Source organism: Neofelis nebulosa, chromosome 16, assembly GCF_028018385.1.
Source record: "Neofelis nebulosa isolate mNeoNeb1 chromosome 16, mNeoNeb1.pri, whole genome shotgun sequence".
NCBI lineage: Eukaryota > Metazoa > Chordata > Mammalia > Carnivora > Felidae > Neofelis > Neofelis nebulosa.
The window spans coordinates 2,273,511-2,285,025 of record NC_080797.1 but is presented as its reverse complement, the minus strand read 5'-3'; the positions used below and the strand labels follow the sequence as shown (position 1 = coordinate 2,285,025).

The 11,515-nt window shown below is 59.8% G+C and overlaps 2 protein-coding genes across 6 annotated transcripts; one reads left to right on the top strand and one right to left on the bottom strand.

Annotated features, from left to right (window-relative positions):
• Positions 1-100: 100 nt before the first annotated feature.
• Positions 101-2,793, top strand: GPS2 (G protein pathway suppressor 2). The gene is made up of 11 exons (XM_058704866.1): positions 101-227; positions 388-550; positions 908-1,017; positions 1,096-1,208; positions 1,335-1,414; positions 1,506-1,588; positions 1,798-1,951; positions 2,035-2,124; positions 2,214-2,293; positions 2,390-2,485; positions 2,620-2,793. The coding sequence occupies exons 2-11, from the start codon at positions 457-459 to the stop codon at positions 2,701-2,703; spliced, it is 984 nt and encodes a 327-aa protein (XP_058560849.1). The 5' UTR covers positions 101-227; positions 388-456; the 3' UTR covers positions 2,704-2,793.
• Positions 2,794-2,990: 197 nt separating this feature from the next.
• EIF5A (eukaryotic translation initiation factor 5A) lies at positions 2,991-8,269 on the bottom strand. Of its 5 annotated transcripts, none has more exons than XM_058704875.1 (6): positions 8,201-8,269; positions 5,482-5,667; positions 4,270-4,374; positions 3,968-4,099; positions 3,811-3,884; positions 2,991-3,650 (listed from the first exon to the last, which is right to left on the bottom strand). In XM_058704875.1, exons 1-5 carry the CDS (start codon positions 8,267-8,269, stop codon positions 3,822-3,824), a joined length of 555 nt encoding a protein of 184 aa, XP_058560858.1. In that variant the 3' UTR covers positions 2,991-3,650; positions 3,811-3,821. The 5 variants fall into 5 exon arrangements, with proteins under 5 accessions (XP_058560858.1, XP_058560859.1, XP_058560862.1 ...); XM_058704876.1 differs by lacking the exon at positions 8,201-8,269 and adding an exon at positions 7,565-7,730; XM_058704879.1 differs by lacking the exon at positions 8,201-8,269 and adding an exon at positions 7,244-7,348.
• Between the last annotated feature and the right edge of the window lie 3,246 nt (positions 8,270-11,515).

Genomic DNA, 11,515 nt, shown 5'->3' with positions numbered 1-11,515 from the left:
CGCGCGCGCACCGCTCCCGCGAGCCCCGGGCCCGCCCCGCCGGGGGCGCGGGCCGCGGCGACGGGGTTTGACCGCCGCCGGCACCCGTCGCGGCCGCTTCCGCCCTTCCCTGCGCCCGACCCGCGAGGCCGGCGGCCGCCCCGGCTCCGGAAGGAGTCGGCCCGGCGGCCGGATGTGACGCGCGGCCGAGGCGCGCAGGAGCCGCGGAGAAAGCGCAGAGCAGGCGGGTAGGGAGGGGCCGGGGGGCGGGCAGCGCCGAGGCTGGAGACCCCGGCCCGCCGGCGCACGCGGGGGCCCCCGGGGCCGGCCGGGCGGAGGGGGGCGGCGGGAGGGCTTCCGCCTCTGCCGGCCGGGCGCGATCCGCCCTGAGCGCCCGCCTCCCGGTAGGCCCGGTCCGAGGTCTGGCAGTCAGTGACAGAGCCGGGCGCCCACGGCCCGAGCGCCCCCGGCGGCACCATGCCCGCGCTCCTGGAGCGCCCCAAGCTTTCCAACGCCATGGCCCGGGCGTTGCACCGGCACATCATGATGGAGCGGGAGCGCAAGCGGCAAGGTGAGCCGGGCCCGAGCGGGAGGACACAGGGCCCCGGGGCGGCGCCGCTTCCCCGGAGCACGCCTCCACCCCGGGCCGTGCAGCGCGCCGCCGCGGCCGCGCCGCGGGAAGGATGAGACAGCCCCGCGGGTGGTGGAAGCCGGAGGCCGGGTCTCCGCTCCAGAACCCTTGGGCCGGGAAGGACCTTGGAGAGCACCTACTGGACCCACCCGCCTGCCCCCTCCGCGGGGAAGGAGCCATTGCCGAGATAGGCACGAGGGGCATCGTGGCGACCAGGCCTCGCTGGCCCGCGGTGCGCAACAGGCTGCTTTGTTAACCACCCTGCCGTTTTCCCATTCTGCCCGACTCTCTCTGCAGAAGAGGAAGAGGTGGACAAGATGATGGAACAGAAGATGAAGGAGGAGCAGGAGAGGAGAAAGAAAAAGGAGATGGAAGAGAGAATGTCTCTGGAGGAGACCAAGGAGCAAGTGAGCAAGCCCCCTGATCTCTCACAGCGCTTTCCCTCTGGTCCTCTTGCCTTCATCTCTGCTCCCCTCGCTTCTCAGATCCTGAAATTGCAGGAGAAGCTTTTGGCCTTACAAGAGGAGAAGCACCAGCTTTTCCTGCAGCTCAAGAAAGTTTTACACGAGGAGGAGAAACGGAGGCGAAAGGAGCAGAGGTGGGACTGGAGAGCTAAAAATAAAACCGGGGGCGGGTGTAACTGGGATCGGGTGACAATGACCGGCGTCTAGTGGCAAAAGGGGGCGCTTGTCCCCGACTCTGACGCGCCCGCCTTTCGCCCCAGCGACCTGACCACTCTGACATCAGCTGCGTACCAGCAGAGCCTGACCGTCCACACGGGAACGCACCTCCTCAGCATGCAGGGTGAGGAGTGGAGAGACCGTGTGTCCAAACGGGCCCTCCTGGGGGTCACGGCCACCCCTTCCGGCCTCACGAAGCCCCTGTCCCTCCCTAGGGAGCCCTGGAGGACACAATCGCCCAGGCACCCTCATGGCGGCCGACAGGGCCAAGCAGATGTTCGGGCCCCAAGTGCTTACAGTAAGGAGTGGGATGGGGCGTCCGGCCCTATTCTCCCCCGACCGCTCCTACCCACACCCAGGCGCCCTTAGTGACCCAGCACTCAAGTGACGGGTGTCGCTGGCGTCGGACCCACCCTTCGCGGTGTGGGGGGAAAGCCGGACACGGTGGGCCCCCGAGGTCCCGCCTCGGAGTTTACCGCGGACCCAGCTCTCGTCCTCCCTCCTCAGACTCGGCACTACGTGGGCTCAGCGGCGGCTTTCGCAGGGACCCCAGAGCACGGTCAATTCCAAGGCAGCCCCGGCGGTGCCTATGGGACCGCTCAGCCCCCGCCGCACTATGGCCCCACGCAGCCGGCCTATAGCCCTAGCCAGCAGCTCAGAGGTGAGTGGTGGGCCCAGAGGGAGGGGACTCTGGCAAGACCCAGATGAGGCGGCTCTGATGGCCAGGCGTCGTCCCTTCCTCAGCACCTTCGGCGTTCCCCGCGGTGCAGTACCTGTCGCAGCCACAGCCACAGCCCTACGCGGTGCACGGCCACTTCCAGCCCACCCAGACAGGTGACCGACACCCCTGTGCGAGCACCCTGCCCTCCCGGCCTCCCCCACCCCTGGCGGCTGCGTCACACCCCCCTCCTTCCCCTCCCCAGGATTCCTGCAGCCGGGTGGCGCCCTGTCCTTACAGAAGCCAATGGAGCATGCCAACCAGCAGACCGCCTTCTCGGACTCTGTGAGTATGGAGAGTATGGGGTCTCGGGAGTTCAGGGGAAGCGCTGTGCTCAGGGGAGCCCCCGGCTGCCTCCGGTCCTGACTCTCCTCTCCGCAGTCCTCCCTGCGCCCCATGCATCCCCAAGCTCTGCATCCAGCCCCTGGACTGCTGGCCTCTCCCCAGCTCCCTGTGCAGATGCAACCAGCGGGAAAGGTAAGGTCGGGAGCCAGGTGCGCCCAGACCCCCCACCTTCCCACTCTCGGGGGAGGGGGGGGGGCGGGCGGACTCAAGGGCGTGGAGGGAGAGGGTGCTCGCTGACCGAGCCCCCCTCTCGTCACTGCCACCAGTCGGGCTTCGCAGCTACCAGCCAACCTGGCCCTCGGCTCCCCTTCATCCAGCACAGCCAGAACCCGCGATTCTACCACAAGTGACCGTCAGATTTTATCTTCAGCCTCCCCCACCCCCTGCCGTGGGTGAGGGTCCCCGGTGTGTCCCGGTCCAATAAAATCTACCTGCCAGTGCCCCTGGCTGCTGCTGCTGTTTGTGTGGCCTCACTCGGAGGCGGCCAGGGGTCTGTGGAGGGGCGGGGTGGCCGGCAGATGCACAGCAAGTGAACGCTTGCCATGAACGGATGGCCGAGTTTGGTGGACAGGACTTCTCATCTCCCCTCCAGTCCGCAAATGCCCATTCAATTCAAAGAAGCAACTGAATTGGGGCCTTCATATTAAACTTGTAGTTTTATTCAGGTTTGATTTTAACAAATGTGTCGGGGAGAGAGCCCACAGGAAAGGGTGAAGCCCGTGGGGGCAGGGCCCTCCCAGATGCCTGAGGAGGGGGCAGGTCCCCTCCCCTCTCCTCCTCTTCCCTCCCCAGCTAAAGGGATTTGGGGAGAGACCTAGGCAGGAGAGGGGGCTGGTCCCCAGTCTGCGGGGTGGTGCTTGGGGTAAAGGGCCAAGGGGAACAAGGGACCAGAGCAGGGATGAGTGGGGGAAGGGCACAAGGACCATTTGCCAGAATCCACAGCTTTCTGATTCCAGATTGAATTTAAAAAAAAAAAAAAAAGAAAAAGAAAACAAAAACCAAACAAAACCCACTAAACCACAAGCAGCACCCGCCCCCTCTCCCCGACCAGGACTGTAGTGCGAGGGGAGAAGAGGAGGACAGTTTCGCCAAGGCCATGGGTCACTCACTCCTGGCCAAGGGAGCAGGATGAAGGGCAGGGGCTCCCCGACAGATTGAGGGGGTGTGGGGGAAACCAAAATAAAACGTCAAATAAATTGTGTAGGAGGAGTCCAGCCCGGGGCCGGGCCGGAGCTGGGCCAGGCTGGGGAAGGGGGCCTCTGCAGGCTGGAGGATCACTGCTTCCGCCACCGCCACCCTGGGGAGGAGAGACACCTGGTGAGACTGGACTGTCCTGTCCACGGTGGGGGGCGACCCTGCTGGGGCAGGAAGGGAAACCTGGAACAGGACTGAGGCAGGTTTTGTCTGGGACGCGGAGCACGTGCAGGGGCTGGGGACGGGGCAGCCGGCACACTCACCTGGGAGCCAGTTATTTCGCCATGGCCTTGATTGCAACTGCTGCCTCCTCTGTCATGGCAGACAGCACCGTGATCTGGGGGGGGTGGGGAGGTCAGACATGAGGTCAGAGGAAGCAGTGTGAGGAGAGGGGCTGGGCATTAAGGGGGGGGGGCATACCAGGATCTCTTCTCCGCAGTCATACTTCTGCTCAATCTCCTTGCCGAGGTCTCCCTCGGGCAGACGAAGGTCCTCTCGCACCTCCCCGCTGTCCTGGAGCAGCGATAGATACCCATCCTGGATGCCAATCAGCTGGGGGCAGAGGAGGAAGGAAGCTGCAGGTTGGCCCAGGTAGGGGGGGAGGATAAAGGGTCTGAGGACAAACTGGTGGCAAACCTGTAACACCAAACCCCTTCTCCGGCCGTTCCCCTCTCTCCCACTCAGTCTGTGGCCACCGACAAACCACTAACCCACCTACATACCTGGAAATCATTCCTTTTGATGTTGGGGACATCCATATTATGAGTCGACGGGCAGATATCTTCGTATTTCTTGCCAGTAAAGATGTCAATACCAACCAGGTGGACCTGTATGTGTGCATCACACGAAAGAGAAACCCGACCAAGCTCTAGGATGGAAAAGAGAAAGGCTCGAGGTGCTCCTGACTGGTGAGGGAAGTGCGACGAGGTTGTCAGGGAAAAGACCAGGGGAGTTGGAACTAAACCAATCAGCCCAAAGAAGCAGCACTAAAGCCTTTAAGAACGGGAGGCAGAAAGACTGCCCTTGACTTTGGGGTTGACAGCACAAAGAAAACAGGAGGGCAGGCTCCAAGCAGCCAGGTACCCTGAGCTACCAGAACACTGACCGATGTGCCCAGGGGACTGGGAGGACTCTAGGCAGAACATTTGGAAAAGCATCTGGACATCAGCATAAAAGGTGAACTTGGGAAAACAGGAAGCAACAAGAAAGGAAGAGCGCTGAGAAGAAAAGGCTTTGGGGACAGAAAATTATGCAAAGGGAATAAACGCCACAAAAGAACACAGACAAGGACGTAGACGTTGGGGGTGACCCAGGGTGAACCCCAAGCCAACAGAAGACAAACCAACCAGGGAACAAAACCACAAGAACTCCAGCAAGGATGAGTCAGGTCGTTTTGGGAGGGCAGGAAAAACCGACAAGCACTAGCAACAGTGTCCAGATCCAAGAGAGCGACGCAGGGGCTCGGGAAACTCCGGGAGAGGGGCAGGTGGAGACACAGTGTGACCCTGCGTCGGAGATCGGGGGCGTGGGGCGGGAGGGGATCTGGAAGCTCAAGGTACGCGGGCCCCCTCCAGGGAAGGCTGCTCTGTAGTGGGACTAGAGAAAGCCTAGGAACTAGAACCCCAGGCAAGAAAAACCACGAGTGAAAGCCAAGAAGGAAGGAGCTGCTGACCAGACCACCTAGCAAAGTTAGACTCCCACCAGTGGGGAAGAGGACCGGGCACAAGGCAATGACGGGGCACAGGAGGTAACGAAAGGCTGAAGGCCGGGGGAAGGTGGAAGGCAGCCAGAGGTGAGCACTACACAAGGAACTGGGGGGTAAAAAGAGAGCTCCGGGAACGGAGAGGGCTAGGACTGAGAGCACCTTGCTGCCGGGAGCCCCACGGATGAGGGAAGTGTGGGGAAGGCGAGAGATGGAGAGATCCAATTCTAACCTTGGCATGGCCGTGCTTGCCAGTCTTGGAGGTAGACATCTCCACGATCTTACAGGGCCGGCCTTTGAGCACCACAAAGCCATTCTTACGTAATGCTGAGCACTGCATCGGGAAGGTGGCTGAGGCCCCTGCATCTCCTGTCTCGAAGTCCAAATCATCTGCCATTTTAAGAGGCTTCGATTCCAACTAGAGTCAAAGAGAAGCGGAGTCAGTAGAGGTAGAGGTCGACAGAGCTCTCCATCCGCCCCACTGCTCTCTGGAAACGGGCTTCGGGTTTCCCCAGCCCTCCGTTCCATCACCCGCCTAAATGAAAGTCAAAGTGCCCAGGTTAAATACGGAGTTGGGACCACAAACCCTTAAGATGGGGCGTGTGTATGAAGTGGTGGGAACACAAGCCGGACCCCTAGCCCAACTGAAAGCTAAAGGGGCGGCCCGGGAACAGAAGGCTCTGGGGAGTTAGGATGCCGAATCTCCAAGATGGGCAAACGCCTAATTCCTGGGAGGCGGGGGGAGACTCAGGTGTTACTGGCCGCTGAAACCAACCACCCCTCTTCCCCACACAGAACAGGGCTATAATTAGGTGAGCAGCCGCGAGCCAGCAAAAGGGCGGGGCTACCATAGCGGGGAGAGGGGAGGGTGGAGACCGGAGGACAGGGCCCCACCCGTCTGTTACACCCCCCACCCGATCCACACGCGCCAGTCACTGGTACAGGAAACCACAAGGCCTCTTTGGGGGATTCCCGCCTCTCCAACAGGCCTTTTCCGACACAGCCGAGGGAGAGAAAGTAAAGCTGTTCTCTAACTTCTCCCCCTGCCAAACACCTCCATCTCGTTTCCCAAAGGGAACCCGGGAACCCGGCCTCTCCTCGAGGGCCCTCCCCCTTTTCCCAGGATGCACCGGTCCTGTCGGCTTTTCAGGCCGGGCCTGTGCGCTCAGTGGAAAGTGGAGGAGTGGGCAGCGTGAATGACAATAAAATGAAAGCAAAACGCTGGGAGTAGTGAGTAGCAGAAGTTCTGTTAGGCCGGCAGAGTTGGGGCTCTGAAAGCAGGAGCCCGCAAATCAGACACAAGGAGGAAGACCGTGACAAGGTGAAGAGCACCTATCACAGCGGGGAGCTCCTCTGCTCGGGACTTTAAGGCGCTGTCGGCGCGGCCGAAAAGAGCTGGGCTCCCGTCCAATCGCCCTCAGTCTCCCCGTCTCTCCGGCCACCCAGCACGGGAGAGCGCTGCTCGCACCTGGCTGGCCGCCTCACTTCCCAGGGGAGTCGGGGCGGGGGGGTAGCGCGCCGGGGGCCCATGGGGTGGGGGCACGCTAACATATGTCCGCAGCGGGCTCTCCGGGGAGATCAGGTGCGGGCCTCAGCCTTCGCCCCCTCCCCAAAATTCCAAGCTACCCTGGGCGCCCGCGAGGACCGACCACCCCTCTCCGCGCTGGGGGTTGCCGGCTCCCGCCCACCATGTGGCCTCCCGGGGCTTCCGGTGGCCGGGATCTGGGGGGAGGGGTCCCCGCGCTGCCATGCGGCCCCCGTCCACGTTCGGCCATGCGGCCTCGGACCCAGAGGGCAGCCTCCGGTAGGGGGGACACTTCCGGTGCCGCCGCCACCCCCTCCTCAAAGGCCGCGCCAGGCCGGAGCCACGCCGCCTCCCCTCCCCCCCTCTCCGGCCGGCCGCCAGCCCCCCCCCCCACATGCCCTCTCACCGAATAGCCCCCTCCCCCACCTCACGTGGCCGCGCGGCGCCCGGTTCTCAACGGCCCAGGTACCTTGGCCCTTCCGGGCCGATCTGGCCCCCGGCCCTCGCCCCGGCGTGGCCGCCCGGCGGCCTCTCCCGCGTGGCGGCCTCGCGGCTCGCCGTCCCCCGCCCTGCGTCGCTCCAACGTCACCCGGCCGGCCCCAACCGTCACCCCGCGCGCCAACCGGGGCGCGCTCCCGCGCCTCTCCGCACCTCGCGCCGCTCGCGGACCGAACCCTGTGCGGCGGCCGCCGCCGCTCCCCTTTGCCCCCTCCCCGACCCTCGAGCAGTTCCATCTCCGCTCCCAAGCCCCAGCCGAGGTTCCGCGCACGCGCGCCCTGCCCGCTCTCACCTCGCGCGAACGCACTGACTCGACCCGGTCCGCCCGCCGCGAGCCCAACCGCTGCCTCCGAGCCCGCTGCCGCCGCCGCCGCCGCCTCTACCGCCGCCGCCGCTGCTGCACACGGGTCTTAGTACGCAGGCGCCGACTCCCCACTGACCAACCAAGCAGCCCTGTGACAGCCGCGCAAGCGTGCTATCTATCCCCTCCGCCCTCCACCCCCGCACTGCGCAAGCGCACAGACCCTCCCCGATCTCCACCCTCCCTCCCACCTTCCCATCCAATGACGCGTACGCGTGACCCCGCCCCTCCCCAACCCAGAGCGCGTCCCACCAGTAGGCAGTGCGCAGGCGCACCCGGTTTTTTAAGCCCTTCAACCTCCTCTTCCCTTCCCGTGATAGACCACTACCCCTACCGGACGGGACTCGCGCCTGCGCAATAAGGAGCCCTGCACTCCACACCCTCCGAAGGGAACGCCTCGGCCTCAGAGCGCATGCGTGTTGGGAATCCTGACCGCCCCTTCCACCTCAGACGTCGTCTGTACGCCGGGCGTTGAAAAGACCACGCCACTGTAGCGCTGAGCTCGGCTAGGACGCATGCGTCTTGGGAACGCCCCACCTCGGCTTTAACTGGACTTAAACGACTCACACGTTTCAGAAAACTTGCATTGCGGGGTGGGCCCCTCGTCTCAAAGCCCATCCCCCCCCCCCCCCCCATCCCGTCCACGCATGCGCGCAAGAGCTCTTTCCGCTCACGCTTCCTAGCGCGCTAGTGTGGTCGGGTTACCGCCCATCTCAGCTTCACCTCCCGGCCTCGGGCCTGCCATAGAGTTTCGCCCGGGAGCTAGAGCGCCCGGGTCGCGGCCACCATCTTGTCGATTCCCTGGGTGCGGGGCCGCCGGGGCGGCTGCCGTACCGCTGAGCTCTAGGGAGCTTCGGAAGGCATTTATTTCTCCCCGATCCCGGTCCCCCGGCTGCTCCGCAGCAGATGTCTGCGAGCACCCTGGGAAAACTCCAAAGCGGACTGGCGTGTTACGGTCCGCTGACGCTCTCCAGGTCGTGGAAGGCGACCACGAAGCAGGGGACAACCCGTCTCTCGCGGTTTATTTCTCTGGCCCTCCTCCTAGGGAAGAAAGCTGCCGCTTTTCCCGCAACTCTGGGGTCTTCTTCCAGTTTCCAGGTTTCCGGCACTACCCTCGTGGCCACCTGCTTTGCTTCCGCAAACCAGGCGGGCAGCAGTCCTGTAGAGAAGACGAGCAGCCACATACCTGGGCTGGGAGTCCCCAACCCTGGATCTGGCTCTTGTTTTGTTTTAGAATCCCGTGACCTGGTAGATGCGTACCGCAAACACCGGCTTGAATTAATACGTTTATGCGGCGTGGTCCACTATCACTCCCCGTTCCTTCCACTCAGCTTTCTGAAGTTTCCGCCTTTTCCTTTGTAAAACGCAAAACCACCACTCCCCTCCTCCCCCCGTAAGGGTCTGGGCGCATTGTTTAAAGCCCCAACCTGCTCTTCTCAAAGATGTATTTGTCCATATGATCCAACAACTCTCCTAGGTGTATGCCCCAAATCATTAAAAAAAAAACCCAGCTACTTAAATCTTTGCAGGAAAATATTCACAACAGCGTTATTCACAGTAGTCAGAAGGTAGGAACAATCCAAGTATCCATCAACAGAGGAATGGATAAGGGGGGGGGGGTGTACAATGGAATATTATTCAGTCACAAAACAGGAATGAAGTACTAATACCTGCTTCGACTAGATGAACTTCAAAAATATTATGCTAAGTAAAAGAAGTCAGACAAAAAAGGTCACATACCCTATGATTTGAATGGCAAGAACTATCCAGAATAGGTAAATCCCAGAAGGAGAAAGTAGATTGGGGGTTGCCAGGTGCTGGGGGATGAGGGGACCAGGGAGTGGGGTTAATGGGCAGGGGGTTTTATTTTGGAATGATGAAGCGTTTCAGAATTAGGTGAAGGTGGGGGTTGCACAACACCCGATGCTCTAACTGGCACTTCATTGATCTAAAAATGGTTAGTGTTGGGGCGCCTGGGTGGCTCATTCGGTTAAGCGGCCGACATCGGCTCAGGTCATGATCTAGCGGTCCCTGCGTTCAAGCTCCGCGTGGGGCTCTGTGCTGACAGCTCAGAGCCTGGAGCCTGCTTCCGATTCTGTGTCTCCCTCTTTCTGACCCTCCCCCGTTCATGCTGTGTCTCTCTCTGTCTCAAAAATAAATAAACGTTAAAAAACAAAACAAATAAAAATGGTTAGTGTTATGCCATGTGAATTTCACTTCAGTTACCAAAACTTGTACAGCAATGTTCAAAGCAGCGTTATTCATCATAGCCCAAAAAGCAGAAACTCCTGGAGCCCATCAACTGATGAATAGATAAATAGAATATGGTGTGTCCATACAACGAGATATTACACGGCAATGAAAAAGGATGGAGTACCGGCTAAATGCTACAACATGGATTAACCTTGAAACGTGTTAAATGAAAGTCGGTCACAAAAGACCACATAGTATAGAGTTCCACTTACATGACATGTCCACAATAGGTAAGTCCATGGAGACAGAAAATAGATCAGTAGACACCTAGTGTTGAGAAGTTAGAGGGACATGGGGACCCAGAGAGGGACTGCTAAAGAGTACAGGGGAGGGGCAGAATATGGCTTTTGTGGGGCGCCTGGGTGGCGCAGTCGGTTAAGCGTCCGACTTCAGCCAGGTCACGATCTCGCGGTCCGTGAGTTCGAGCCCCGCGTCAGGCTCTGGGCTGATGGCTCGGAGCCTGGAGCCTGTTTCCGATTCTGTGTCTCCCTCTCTCTCTGCCCCTCCCCCGTTCATGCTCTGTCTCTCTCTGTCCCAAAAATAAATAAAAAAAATGTTGAGAATATGGCTTTTGTGCTGAAGAAAATGTTCTAACACTGATTGGAGCTATGGTCCCATTCTTCAGATATTAAAAAACACTGAATTGTACACTTTAAATAATTGAATTGGATGATATGTGAATTATATCTCAATCAAGTTATTCCTTAAAAAAAAGTGCTGTCGTCTTTGTGTGACTGTACCTCCCGCGTGTCATGTGCCAGTCTTAATTGATTCATTTCCCTGAGACATTGGTGAAGTGTCCTCACTGACCTAAAGCACAGACTCCATGATATGACAAGGGCACTGAGTGATAACAACCCTCGCCAACTTCCATCCAAAACTCAAAAAAGGCACAGATAATCTTAAATTTGTTTTTGGGGGGCGCCTGGGTGGCTCAGTCGGTTATGTGTCTGACTTTGGTTGTCATGATCTCACAGTTTGTGAGTTCGAGCCCCGCGTCCGGCTCTGTGCTGACAGCTCAGAGCCTGGAGTCTGCTTCAGATTCTGTGTCTCCCTCTCTCTCTGCCCCTCCCCTGCTCGTGCTCTGTCTCTGTCTCTCAGAAATAAATGTAAAAAAAAAAAAAAAGAATAAAACAAATTTTGTTTTTTTAAGTTTATCTATTTTGAGAGAGACAAGACACTGTGCAGGTGGGGGGTGGGGGTGCACAGAGAGAGAGAGAGAGAGAGAGAGAGAGAGAATCCTAAGCAGGCTCTGTGCTGCCAGGGCAGAGCCCGATGCAGGGCTCGAACTTCTCAAACCATGAGATCATGACCGGAGCAGGAACCAAGAGGTAGACGCTTAACAGACTGAGCCATCTGGGCACCCCAAAAGGCACAGATAACCTTGACAAAAGACAGAGTTCTACATACTCAGAGGAAGAAAGGGGCAAAATACTGTTCAGTATTGCAGGGTGATGAGGTACCTAGTACCCGGCCGAAGCACCACAGCATTGCTTGCGTGGAGTCCCCACAGTCCAGGGCAGAGTCCTCAGCTTTGGGAGCCCTCCCAGTTTACGTGGCCAGTCAGATCACTTCTCAAGGGACACCTTTCCTGAGCTACAAGACTAAGTGGGCTTCTCATGTTATGTG

Excerpts from the sequence above, each read along its gene's own strand:
- EIF5A (XM_058704875.1), bottom strand. The coding sequence starts at position 8,269 with ATGGGGGGGGGGGGGGGGATGGGCTTTGAGACGAGGGGCCCACCCCGC. Across the intron at positions 4,100-4,269 it reads TCAAAAGGAATGATTTCCAG|CTGATTGGCATCCAGGATGG; the intron begins GTATGTAGGTGG and ends CTCTGCCCCCAG. Across the intron at positions 3,885-3,967 it reads ACTGCGGAGAAGAGATCCTG|ATCACGGTGCTGTCTGCCAT; the intron begins GTATGCCCCCCC and ends CACCCCCCCCAG.
- GPS2 (XM_058704866.1), top strand. The coding sequence starts at position 457 with ATGCCCGCGCTCCTGGAGCGCCCCAAGCTTTCCAACGCCATGGCCCGG. Across the intron at positions 2,294-2,389 it reads AGACCGCCTTCTCGGACTCT|TCCTCCCTGCGCCCCATGCA; the intron begins GTGAGTATGGAG and ends TCCTCTCCGCAG. Across the intron at positions 2,486-2,619 it reads AGATGCAACCAGCGGGAAAG|TCGGGCTTCGCAGCTACCAG; the intron begins GTAAGGTCGGGA and ends CACTGCCACCAG.